This window comes from Pollicipes pollicipes, unplaced genomic scaffold, assembly GCF_011947565.3.
Source record: "Pollicipes pollicipes isolate AB1234 unplaced genomic scaffold, Ppol_2.1 Scaffold_7231;HRSCAF=8579_pilon_pilon_pilon, whole genome shotgun sequence".
NCBI classification, from domain to species: Eukaryota; Metazoa; Arthropoda; class Thecostraca; order Pollicipedomorpha; family Pollicipedidae; genus Pollicipes; species Pollicipes pollicipes.
In genome coordinates, this window is record NW_023597034.1 from 19,970,312 (window position 1) to 19,982,853 (window position 12,542).

At 52.1% G+C, this 12,542-nt stretch overlaps 1 protein-coding gene across 4 annotated transcripts; it reads left to right on the forward strand.

The window, feature by feature from the left end:
* Positions 1 to 1,201: 1,201 nt before the first annotated feature.
* LOC119110559 (uncharacterized) lies at positions 1,202 to 12,226 on the forward strand. 4 transcript variants are annotated; one of them, XM_037234433.1, is made up of 8 exons: positions 1,202 to 1,254; positions 1,661 to 1,775; positions 4,694 to 4,743; positions 6,192 to 6,296; positions 7,334 to 7,436; positions 7,980 to 8,189; positions 10,533 to 10,658; positions 11,119 to 12,226. In XM_037234433.1, the coding sequence occupies exons 2-8, from the start codon at positions 1,749 to 1,751 to the stop codon at positions 11,422 to 11,424; spliced, it is 927 nt and encodes a 308-aa protein (XP_037090328.1). In that variant the 5' UTR covers positions 1,202 to 1,254; positions 1,661 to 1,748; the 3' UTR covers positions 11,425 to 12,226. The 4 variants fall into 4 exon arrangements, with proteins under 4 accessions (XP_037090328.1, XP_037090329.1, XP_037090331.1 ...); XM_037234434.1 differs by having other exon boundaries at positions 1,234 to 1,305; XM_037234436.1 differs by having other exon boundaries at positions 1,234 to 1,250.
* Positions 12,227 to 12,542: the final 316 nt, after the last annotated feature.

The following is a 12,542-nucleotide window of genomic DNA, read 5'->3' on the forward strand; positions in this document are numbered from 1 at the left end:
ATAATCCTATCCATAGCCCACAATACCAAACAGCAGGCAGCCCGACAAGTACTTTCCACGATTACCGTGCAGCTACTGCCGAATAACGAGCTATTGCGATGCCACGAGCCAGGGACCAATGTTTTGAATTATCTAATGCGCATGCCGCCAAGGGCGTGCTGACGCGGCAAAATTTGTGCACTAAAAAAAACAAACAAACAAAAGACGCTGTCCGCATCCATGCACAGTGGTTTAACTGGACAGCACTGTACCGCATGACGTCACTCGTCGGCTGAGGCGGGTGAAATCGGCTCAGGTAGCCATCTATCGGGTAATATTCGAACCATTAGGTGAAGGGTTGCGAAGAAGTGGGACAACATCCCAGGACCGTGGATTTCACGCACGCTGGAGTTTAGGAACGCTGGACTTTATGATTCTCCCCTGTCCAAGGGGCTTTGGACGTTTTCTGGGTCTTGTGAGCGCTGGCTGCTGCGATCCTAGACTTTTTGACCACTGGACTTTATGAACTCTGTACGTTCCAATCCGCATCCGTGCCGGGATAGCCGACAGCCCGGGTGGCGGCTGTCTGGCGACGGATCTTCGAACCAACCACTCTGAAGTATCGGGTGCACCTGGGCCCGCGCCATGCACGAGAGGGCGCCCGCGCTGCGCCCCGCCTGCACGCGCAATGTCAACCGCGAGCGGCGAGGCAAGGCCCGCATCGCGACGGTCATCCGTCGCGATGGGGGGAATGTTTTGCCTGCCCATTAGCAGCCGCCAAAAGCTGCTCAGAAGCCGGCGCCGCGCGACCCGTGCAGACTGCAGGTCCCAGGTTTCGTATTCTATCTTCCTGGGGTGAGTACTCATTCTTCAGACCATTTCAGGTTTGTTTTTTTCTCAGATGGATTCTAAAGAAAGGACGAGCTTCCCCAAGCAAACTGGGGTAGGATATATCATTGCACGGTTAGAACCGGTTTAGACGAAAAATGACGCCAACAAAGGAAAATAAGCTACTTTTAGCCCGTTTTGTGCTAACCCCGTTTCAGACACATTGAAGTATTACTCGAATGTCAATTTGAATACGAATCTCAATGTGTTTGCAGCTGAACACGTTCACAAACGCGCGTTTCTTGTGATGTGCGTCAAATATCCAGAAGCAGGTCAATGATCCCAGCTTGTTTTGAAAGGTTTGTTTTCGCTGGTCGTATCTAGTGTGGGTTGTGCGACGCTTACGCCGGCAGTACCAATCGGCCATCGTTTTGACTGCACAGGAAAGTGCGCAAGCAAGGGGATTTTGTAACGTTTTTCCATTCGCGAGGAAAGGAGGTGCAGGACTGATGTCTCTGTATTGTTGAAAATGCTTTTTTAAAATCAGTGCATGCTCATTAAAAGCATGAAGGCACATGGTTGTGTGTCAGAGCTTATCAGTTCTTGGTGCTGCTGTTTGACAAACACCTCGTGGTGTGCTGAAGTCAGTCAGGATAAGAACTTGAAGCGTGGGGTGCTGCATGGCCATTTCCAGATGACATGCCCTAAAATTCCCCAAATGGTCATCTCCAAACTCAATTCTCAAAACTCCTGAGCTGACTGCCCTTATTTTATTTGTATGTTTGCATGCTGTTGGCAATTGTGTGTGCATTTGTGTATGGATATGTGGTGATAACATTTGGTTCTATTTCAGATTTTGCTTTAAGTCATCAAGATCACGTGAAAGTGCTTCAATTCATTGTGTAACATTGTAATCAACATTTACTTCTTGGTGTAGCAAAATGTCCATCATGCACAGTATTCAACAGGTGAGCAAGAGTGCTGTATAAGACCAAGCTGCCATATATTTGCAAGCATAGCCATCATATGAAGATGGTTATGACATTGCAGCTTTGCCTGTAATATTGTATGGCTATTATAGTGAAGGGTACATAAAAACTTTGGCAGCCAACCAGGAGCATGCTTGCCTGATAAGGCTTATAAGAGCAACATGACCTATGCCTAAATGTAACTTGATTTCCAGCCAGGTATGGGTCAAATAATACTAACAAATTGTAATGATGTGGCACTTAGAATTGGGGGGGGGGGGAGTTAGTCAAAGGCTACCTTTAGCTTATATGTCTCACCATCCTGTTTCCACTGTATTTACTGCTGCCATCTCACCACCTTCATATTTACAATTGCTGCCTGTGTAATGGGGGAATAGACCAGCTCCTTTGGATTTTTTCATTTTTGCCTAGATAGGATTACAGCACTCTGTTCATTTTCTGTTCCTTACAGTGTTCAGATATGGTTCTCTGGTCCCTGGCCTGTGAGTGGTACCCTAGAAGCCTGATCATAGGCCATGGCTGGAAAAACAGCTGTGAGTAGGGTTGTAATGTGGTATATTATGTATGCAAATAAACATGACAAAAGTGGGTATGCATATCCAATCACCATTTGAAGCCCTGATTTTTCCTTACTTATGCCTATATTGCAATGGTCTTGGGCTGAACTTTGGGGAGGCAAAGTAGGGGTTGTGTTCTAACAGTACCTGCAGATCATTGTGGTACCTGTGCCTGTTATATGGAATGTGTTGAGGTTAGCTGCCTCCCTGGTTTGGAAAAATAATGGTATTCATCTGATTCCTTATTGAATTTCAGCCTCCTTCTTTTGGGGATTTCAGAGAAGTGTTGTTGATGCAGTTTTTACACCAGTTTGATGTTAATCTGCTCAAGAAAGAGTTGTTGCAGCCAAAATGGATTAGTGGGCCCCTCACTTATGGTGTGGACCTGGCCCCCAAAACCCCCACAGTTTTCATGCTACTGGACATATGCATTGAAATTTGGTGTTAACTTAACACCTTGGGTGGTTAGACATTTTGTCTAAAGCTCTAAAATGCCTCAAGTTAAATCATCCTTCACCATTACTCAGAGTAATTATGTAAAAGCACTTGAAGATCTGAGGGGATAGTAACAGTTCTGTGGCCCAAATCTGAGCAGCTCATGGCAGTGTGAGAGGAATGGGCGCCACATGTTTGGCGAGAGTGTTTGGAGGCATCTTGCTTTGCATGCATGGGTTGTCACATGCAAGGATATGTGTACCCACTCACCAAGCCATGATTTAAATCAATTATTTTGTTTCATGAGGCTCAGCTACCATCCCCCAGCTGCACAGCTGGCCCAGGTCAAGCTCCACACCGATCCTACCCTCAGGCACTGAACATCACACCCACTGCCACAGTGTGGCATTGGTGCAGCAGGCGGGTGCGGTGGGTGGTGATGGTGCCGGATGTACCTGATGCTGATGCTCTTGATAGTGTTGCTGTGGAGAATACTAGTACAGCTTGGGAAAATTTAATTATCCAGCTACAGTGCACCGGATGCTGACCAATTTTCGTGGACCATGCTGTGTGCGAGCGGTGGTATCGGGGGAGGTCTCTGACAAGGACACCAGGGTACCCTTACCCAGTCTCTACTGGCCTTTTGTAGCTCCTACATGTGCATATCGATCGCGCATAGGGATTTTTTAATTCTTCCTATGGCAAAGGTAGATGGAGCTCTGCCATTAAGATCCTATGCCATAAAGGAGAGGGGGTATCCTGTGGATGCCAGAAGCTGATAGGAAGGTCGGTGGGATAGCATAACGTCTGAACAATGTATGAGTTACACTTAGTTCATGTGAACGCCGGGTGCATCCTGCATGGGGGCATGCATAGCCTTGATGTGTGTCAGCCCCTTCGTGTGTTGTTACCGTGTAGGTGCCTGAAGTTGGTCGGGACAGGTATCCATCTTGAGCTGGTAAAGAAAAAATAATTTCATAAAATGCGTTTTTCTTTGGGTTTCTGGAGCTGCAAGCATTGTGTAAAAGCAAAATTGATACTTAAATAAGTGTAAATGAAATATATCAGTGATGCAGTTGCAGCAGTAAGTCAGCTTCGGAGAGGCGGAGATCGCTACAATCTTGAGAGAACGCATCCGGTCCGACTTAAGTACTTGGTCCAAAGATACACGGATCAGCGAGACGTTCACCACGCAGCGCGGTGAGGACAAGCATGCGGGATGCATTGGTGGACAGAGACCAATTTGACTGATTTGTTGACTGGAGTGGACATTGAAGGTCATGTCAGTATCCGATTGCGTTGAATGGTTAAACGGGGCTGCTGGTGCCACGTAGGCTAGCGGCAAATCGAGGCCGACGAAAACGAAATGTTTTTCCTGCAGCGGAATAGCAGTTATTCATCCCATTGCTGCAGTTGAGACAGGGACAAGGGCAGCCGTATCGGCATACTAATTATTCCATTGTCAAAGAGAACAGCCTGGCATTGTATGAAATGGTCCTTCCGTTTGATTTTAAACGAGTAAAACTGGATAAGGTCATTGGTCAGCTAGCTAGTCCCCCCATGTGGTCTACACGGTTTGGGACGCGTTGGCCCGCGAGGTGTGCACAGTCTCGAAACGATTTGAAATTGACATGGGAAAGCAATACGCTAGTTTGTATGTCAGCCAACCGGAGACGAATAAAACCCCGGTCTTAATGACGCTTGTTGGGGTTACCCCTAGATGCCGCCCCCTACACTACACTGATTGGGGAGATCACCCCCGCACAGGCTCACACCAAGCATATGGTCGCGTTTAGCCTCATACCACAAACTTGCAAGCCAGTCAGTATGTTCGTAGGCTAAGTGTACTTGTACAAATGCAATGATTCATGCATTGGTGACGTGATGATCGTGGTTTCTTTTCAGGTCATATTGCTGTTTTGGATCATGACAGCATCAATATGCTTATCAAAAAAGTAAGTTGCATGTTTCCAGTGGTAAAACCAGCCTAAAACTTACTGCCTCAGGCGACTTTGTGCCGCAGTAAACAATTGTTCGATTTTAGAAGGCTGGTGTTGCCGCCTTACTCGAAACATTAAGGCACCAGCGTTTTACGATCGCTGACTGATAAAGGTGACATTCTCTATGTCAATGCATCAGTACCGCTGAGTGCTGAGTTAGTTTGCCACGTTCGCTGACTAGGCTGTGCACAATGGGTAGAAGGGATGGAGACCTACAGTAGGATTGTTTTGCTTATCTGCCAACCACTCACAGAATCCTGACCATAGCTGGCATCTTCCAACTGCATGAAGCACATAACAGGAGGGTTCACGAAGGAGGAAGAATATGAAATTGTCTCTTTGCATCTCCTTCATGTGTAACACACCAAGGAGAGGTTTGAAACCAGCAGTTGTTTCCAGAGTTACATGGGAAATTTGAAAGCTTGTCTGTAGAAAGCCCACATCCAATGGTCTCGGATTGAGCCCTGTTTCATTCCCGACGCTTTTAAGCTGTGAGACGTGAAAATGGCTGTTTGCATAGCTTTCCGTTAATGTTTCGACAATAATTTTTTATCTTCAACTTAATCGGCTCAGAGCGTTATCTCAAGGGAATGAATGACCTGATACTTTCAATAATTAATACTTTAATAAAGAGCTGGAGCGCTAGATATTTGAAAGCATCAGCTATTTATGAAGTCCTAACACCGAATAAATGTTTTGTGTTGCCCAGTTTTGGAAAGCAGTCGATACAAATGAAAGAGTAGCTCGTAAGCCCTCTATCAGTTTTCTACCCCACTGAATCCCCCGAATCATATCAGTGAATTCTGTCGCCGGTGGATCTCTCTGTAAGTCGCGAGATTGGCGTCCCCAACGTCCTGTGTCTGCAGACACTTGTCAATATTGTTGTACTTTGTGTGGAATATGACGCGTGGGCTATATCCCGTGTGGCCTTCACTGCGGAACACAACCACAGCTGAGAAGGTCTGACCATACACGTGGCATTCTCCTTAACACAGGCCCTTTATCCAACCGATATTATTATTAATTACTGTGTTGCACATTCCTGCATGGCACACCATACTTTGCAAGCGGGTGGCTGTATAAATTGAAATTTGTTTAGATGACGAAGTGAAAATATTGTTTGCAATATATGCAGGGAAACAATGCATTTTTGAACAGCCAACACTTCCGCTTACGTGTATTATTTTACTGTTTGGGTTCTCATGGCGTTCAAGCGTAAACATAACACTTATCTTCCTGGTCACGGGTAATTTCATGCTCCAGTAATAAGACATGTACTTTGCAACCAGAAAACGAGGTAGATGCAATCACCCTGCCCTGACCCACCCTTCTTCTGAAAGAACGGCTCGCCTGTGTCCCACATATGCAGTGCCAAGGACTGTTTTTATCGGCTGGCTCCCCAGGGACCGAGATTGTGATGTACCAGACTCCTACGTTGATGAGGACAAACTGCACACGAGCGAGAAGTGTATCCAGGAGCTGAATGACTTGGCTGATGCAATTACACAGTAAGTGTAAGGCCTCGGTGGTTGTAGGTTGACGTGAGGCATTTGGTAGGTGTTGCAACCATGCCATGCATGTCGGGAAGGTCATATCACAGCAAATATGTCGCTGTCAATTTGATCCATTGAAAGTTGTGGATCATGTGCAGGGTACTATGTTTGTGTGTATGTGTTTGTATCTACGTAACATTTGTTTCTGATGGTTTGCTTTTTTGTGGTTCGCAGCAGGCTGCACTTACATAACATTTGTCTCTGATGGCCTGCATATGTTTTTTTGTGGGTGGTTTGCAGCAGGCTGCATTTACATAACACTTGTTTCTGATGGTTTGCATAGGGGTTTTTGGGTGGTTCGCAGCGCCCGCAAAGCATGTTGTATGTGACCGGAACTCGCCATCTAGTTTGAGTTGTGCCGTCCAGTTAAACGGAAAGTTAACGCATAGTGACCTTTGCCCTTTGGTCGCACAGGACTGGGAAGCGTCTTATGTATCACGTAATGCTGCACAATGGTGTAGTGTCGCACCATTCTAGTTGCCAACTGACGTTTCCGTTTCAGTCGAGCCAAGCAATGCGCCGTCTCTGTGAGTCGTACCGCTGGTTGACAAATTCTTGTATTTCCTCCGTTCTACAGTCCTTCTCGTCTTTCCTGTGTGTACCCCACATACGCTTGCCGACCGGCTATAAGGCTTCCTCTGCCTGTCCCGTGACGGTGTGAAACCAGTGCCCTGTCGTTGAGAGAGAGACTGCTGAGTTGAGTTGCAGAGAGCTGCGTCCGCCCTGGTTGACTGTGGTGTCGCTGAACCCGGCGTGGCGGGCTATGGTGTGCGGTGTGGTGCCGTCGCCGGCTTGGTGTGCCCCGCGCGGCACTGACCGCCGCTGGTGGGAGCCCCGCGCGGCCCTGACCGCCGCTGGTGGCGCGCGGTGTGGTGCCGCCGCCGGCCTGGTGTGCCCCGCGCGGCACTGACCGCCGCTGGTGGCGCGCGGTGTGGTGCCGCCGTCGGCCTGGTGTGCCCCGCGCGGCCCTGATCGCCGCCCCACTGCCGCAGAACCACCCGCTGCATGGCGATGGCCGCCCGGCCGCTCTCCTCCTGCCTGAGCTGCTATCAGACTCGACGGGCCGTCGACCTGGCCTACACTCGCATGATGGGGGTACGTCCACCTCACCCGTATTTGCGTGTATGTGTGTGTGTGCATCAGCGGTGTGCGTGTGTTCCTGACTGGAGTGCCTGTAAATGTTGGTATATGTGGCCGTGTGATGACCAGAGCGCCTCTGTGGGGGCCTCCGAGCGAGCCACCGGCCGCTCGCGCACAGCGAACACCGAGTGACAGCAAGCATGCCGATGTTTTGTGTTTCAGCTAATTCGATAACTTGGTTATTCTATTTTTGCCACGATTCATACAGCAGTGGCAGCGAACACCGAGATTGGTTTGATGAGCACGGTAATCTGTCACCTATCAAAACTAACATGTTTGCCGTAAAATTAGCCAGATTAATGCCACCGGGTTTGATAACTGATACGTTAGGCAAACATCTGCATGGATATCTCGTGTTAAGAAGCGTAGTTCGGTGGCTGTACTACGTAGCATGTGTCCATTTCATGATGCCTGGTGGTGCCCAGGACGAGCTGGTCGGCGCAAGGGTGCGGACTGCCGCTGCTGCGGCCGTGTGTGACGCCTGTCTGTACCCGGCAGCCGGGTCCTGGCCAGTCCTGGTGCGCGCACGAGCTGCTGGACCGCGACACCACCCACGTGCTGCTCCAGGCGTACGCCTACTACGCGGACCTGCTGGCGCTGGTGCGCTGCGACCTGTGCGCGCCGCGCGGGCCCGACGGCAGCTACGCCCTGCTGCCGGCTGTGCTGCCGTTCGTGGAGGCGGACAACCGGACGAGGCGGTGTCTGACGGTGAGCGGCGGCCGCGCCTGGCGATGGCTGGTTTCCGGGTATCTGACGGTGGACGGCGGCCGCGCCTGGCGATGGCTGGCCGGCCGGCCAGACGCGGGCCGTTGTCGCAGCGGTGGAAAACGCTCCGCGGGATGGCCGCGTGACTCTGTGTAGTGTTGCTCCCATGACACAAACTGCTCAACTGATAGCCAACAAACTTTAGCATTTGAGTTTTACTTTTTTCCAACAATTTGACATCACATATGAAGTTCACCTATGATGGTTGATCTACACGGCCTGAAGCGGCGTTCAGTCGCGGTCGCGGACTCCGTTCACAACTTAGGCGTGAGGAAATTTTTCACACAAAAAGGAGCGATCTCTTTACTTAAAGCCTTTTCCCTGTAAACCACAATTTTGTGCTGAATCCGTGGCAGAGTCCTTCAGAAGTAAGACATCTGACCTTTGATCTGGCCTGATGTTCCTTGGCATGGTCTTGGCGTAGCTTCGGTTCAGGTGTGCGTGACCGCTCACTTCGCATGAGAATAAAATAGATCTTTCATGCTTGCATCAAATTGTCTGAGCGAAAACAAAACACCGAATCTCAAGAGAAATGTGTGCTGGCCGGCGGAATTCAATCAATTTTTCATTGTCATGATGCCATAGTTTCGCCAAATGACGTGACCTAATTAGGCTATTTTTTGTCTTTTCGTTGCGTTGTGTTGCTAACTGAGCACTCAAAGGGAGTTTGGTGGTTCTCTCGCGAACGGTTGGGAAGCTGTTGAGGGAGTAGACTTTTTATGAGGCGACTGGGACTTTTTGTATCAGTCACTCTCATGGAGCCAAGTTTGTTCCTCTCGCTTAGGTCCGGGAATGGTGACGGAGGTCGGCTTCGGACGCTGCGCCTGTTATGTGATCTTTATCGACGCCGTTATTCCCCTGATTCCGGGCAGGTCTGGTGGCCATGTCATCGAAAGATCTTCGCGGCGACCAATCTTCGCCAGTTCCTTCGAATTTTTAACGTGGCATTTCGTACCTACTGGCGTTTCTAGTGTCCCCGTTTATAATGTGTGACTGAAACTACTGATCGTCATTGTAAACGGTATTTGTTCTTGCACGCACTGAACAGCCCACGAAAGTCTCGGGTGAGCCGGGTTTATGCCGTCTAGTCTGTCAACGACATCGTAAATCTGCCTCCTTTCAACTCAAACTCAAACTAGGCTTCAACGCGCCCTGCGCGTCCCCTCTCTTCCCAGTCGCCCAGCTGCACGAAAGGGGGGACACGAGATAAGATAGGGAGAGATAAGGCGCCAGCTCATTGTCAGCGGCCTGCGTGGGCACGCCAGGGATAGCGGCGCCAGTCGGGCCGCCCGGCAGCTGCGGCGCACGGCCAGCCGGTTATCTTCCTTTGTGGCATATTGTGCGCACGTGGAGTTCACACGGATATCTTTTGGGGCTGCTCGGTCACAGAAAGCCAAGGAAAGGCATGACAAGGGCTGTGTTGGAAAAGAACCTACTTGTTTTCGGAAGTACGCCGTGTGTAATCACACAGTACAGACAACGTAGACATTCCATTACAATAGCATGTCTAAGTAATGCGCATTATAATTATCTGTAAGCTGTAGATGGTAGTATCGCGCAGCATGGTAAAAGCAGCACATGGACCACGATTTCGGTACATGATTTGAATCATGTATTGCGACCTGAACGCCACTTGGCTTAAGAAAATCATTCGTTTTTTTAAGATGATCCCACACACAAACGCTCCCTTGGCCATTATCGGGGGTTTTTGGAGCGCGCTATGCGTTACGCCTGGTGTCGCCACGCCGACGGCGGCGCTCGCGGGTGGCTGACGAGCGGCGCAGGCGCGGTTCGGTGTGGGGACGGAGCGCTGCCGACGGCTGATGACGGGCTAGTCTGGTTCGTGAGCGGTACCAGGGTACCGCCCGGGAGAACACACGCTTCTGGTGCTTACCAGGCCAACGGAATGTGAAGATGTTTTGAGAGGTAGAATGATACGTTATGCAGAAATGTGCTACGTGTAATGCTAGCGTTCTGGATATGCCAAACTCTGAAATATTGACACGAGCACACAAAACACATTTATGTCCCACGCGTAGGGCATGCTGTAGGCTGATGTAGTCGTGTCGACGACCCGGTTATGGCGCTCTGAAAGTATATGTCGAACCTCTGATGGCAGCTGTTCGCCTGGTCAAGAGTAAGTGTCTGGCGGATGTGGAACTCGTCGTGCCGTGCAGTGGGGACCTGTAGCCATGCTGCCGCCCGGGCCGCGTCACAGCTGGGAGATGGCAGCTGGACGTGGGCGGCGGCTGACCCCCTCGTCGGGCGGACCTGGTTCTCCTGCAGGCGGCCAACGGCAGCGCCAGCGCGTGCGGCTCTTGCAGCGCGCTGTACGAGCGCCAGAATGTGGCGGCCCAGGCGGTGATCGTCGACCCCGACAACTGGCACACCTGCCGTGACGTCATGGATCTGGTGGGTGGCCGGGATGTGACGTCAAAAGTCGTTAGTTTGAAACGGTGTTGAGGCCAGTGGACGTTGGGATATTTCGTGGACGTCCTGCACTATGTGGACATCTCTACATATATCTGACGCATGCCGTGCAGGCGACGTGATTTTCAGTGGCTGATATTGGTAAGGTGTGAGACTTCTGCTAGTGTCGCTTCTGCCTATTTTCTGGTCCGCACGTGGCTGTTTTTCTTCTTGTGTCACACGACAGCATCGCTTGGTTTGTGCCACCCAGAGATGATATCAGTAGATACCGGCGAAGTGCAAGAAGCGAATGTAACACATTGCGTGTGATATCGACCCACCGGCCGGGCATGGCCTCGCTTCTGCAGAGTCTTCGTAACCGGACAGCGTGCCCGCTCTCCGCTTGGCTCCGCCCTGCCCCTCCCCGCGCCCTGTCGGTTGTGTGACGAGCCGCCGGTCGCAGGCGAACGGCACGCTGACCCTGTGGGAGGCGCTCGGCTGCGGCGCGCGTCCGCTCAGCTGGGCTTCCCTGCTCGGCTCGCTGGGCTTCGGCGGCGCCATGCTCGCCCTCGTCGTCCTGTTCTACGCGGGCGTCTACTGGCGCATGCCGCGGGCGGCCGGGCTCGCGCCGGAGCCCGCCGCCGGCCGCGGCGCGCGCCACCTCTACAGCTTCTCGGGCCTGGACCGTCGTCCGTCCACGGGCGCCACCGCCGCCGCCGCTACGGCCACCGCCACCGCCACCGCCACCGCCGGCGCCGGCGCCCGGTGACCGCTGCCGCACGCGCGGCGACCCCAAACTCTCGCGGGGAACCCACACGATGTGTGAAGCATTTGTACTCTTGAGTGAAACTCGGCCCCTTTGCCTGTACTCTCGTCTGCAAATGATTGTACTCCTGACTGGGATATTGGCTGTGACGGCTGTAGCGCCCGGTGCCTTTTGGTGAACGTTCCATTCGCGTACTTTTAGGACATGAGACCCACCATGCAGTTGACGTGTGTGATATGTTATGGGCTTTATACCGTGCGTGCTGTAACCGTGGACCCGCGCGTGTCCATCCACATATATGGCAGCATCCACTCCATCGCGTTACACATATATACAATCGTGATAAACCCCTCAGGGTGGCGCTGGTCGCCGCCTCAGTTAGCGCGCCCATGGCCCGGGCCATGTGCTCCGCTCGGGCGTGTCTGTGACAGGTCTGTAAGTCACTATCCGTCCCAGTGTTGGCCCGGTCTCAAACCTGGCGACCAGTCGGGCCAGGCCGTCCGCTGATAGTGACGCCGCCCAGGCCCTGCCTTCCGCCGACCTGGGAGCACACGGCCGCGGTGGCCCCGCCAGACCGAGCGGTCGCGGCCGGTGCAGCCCGGCCCCGGCGCGCCGCTCAGCTGGTCCGGCCGCTGGCTGGTGGTGGACCTCCGCGCCGCTGCACTGGACGGCTGGCCCCGATCTTGCGCGCCCTCGCGGCTGGACCTGCCTCGGGCTTCCGCAGACAGGACTGTTCGCACACGGCCGCGGTTTTGTAAACACTTGTCGTGCCTGGCGGGAGAATACACGTAGCCAGTGATGATAAGCTCGGTTCTATCCCATGGAAGCGGCAATCGCTGGTCGGCCGTACGTAAGGTGATGTCGGCGGTCTTGCCATCTGGCGTGCATCGATGTCTCGCGCTTTCGTGCTCCACCCAGGACTGCGTCAGCACAGGACACCGGTACACAGGGTGCCGGTAGTGTAGTGGTAAACGCGTCTGCGTTAACCACTGTACGTCGGGGAAACCAGGGGTACGGGGTTCGATTCCCCGCGGCGCCCGCCCTTCCTGCCAGGGTGAGAGGCAGGCGACGCCGTATAGCATCAGCAGCTGAGTGCGTCGTAAAGCCCCAATGACGTGACA

What these genes read in the sequence shown, in the direction of transcription:
- LOC119110559 (XM_037234433.1), top strand. Translation starts at nt 1,749, where the DNA reads ATGTCCATCATGCACAGTATTCAACAG. An exon ending in TCATGCACAGTATTCAACAG is followed by an intron (nt 1,776 to 4,693) that starts GTGAGCAAGAGT and finishes GTTTCTTTTCAG; the next exon opens with GTCATATTGCTGTTTTGGAT. An exon ending in TCAATATGCTTATCAAAAAA is followed by an intron (nt 4,744 to 6,191) that starts GTAAGTTGCATG and finishes CTGGCTCCCCAG; the next exon opens with GGACCGAGATTGTGATGTAC.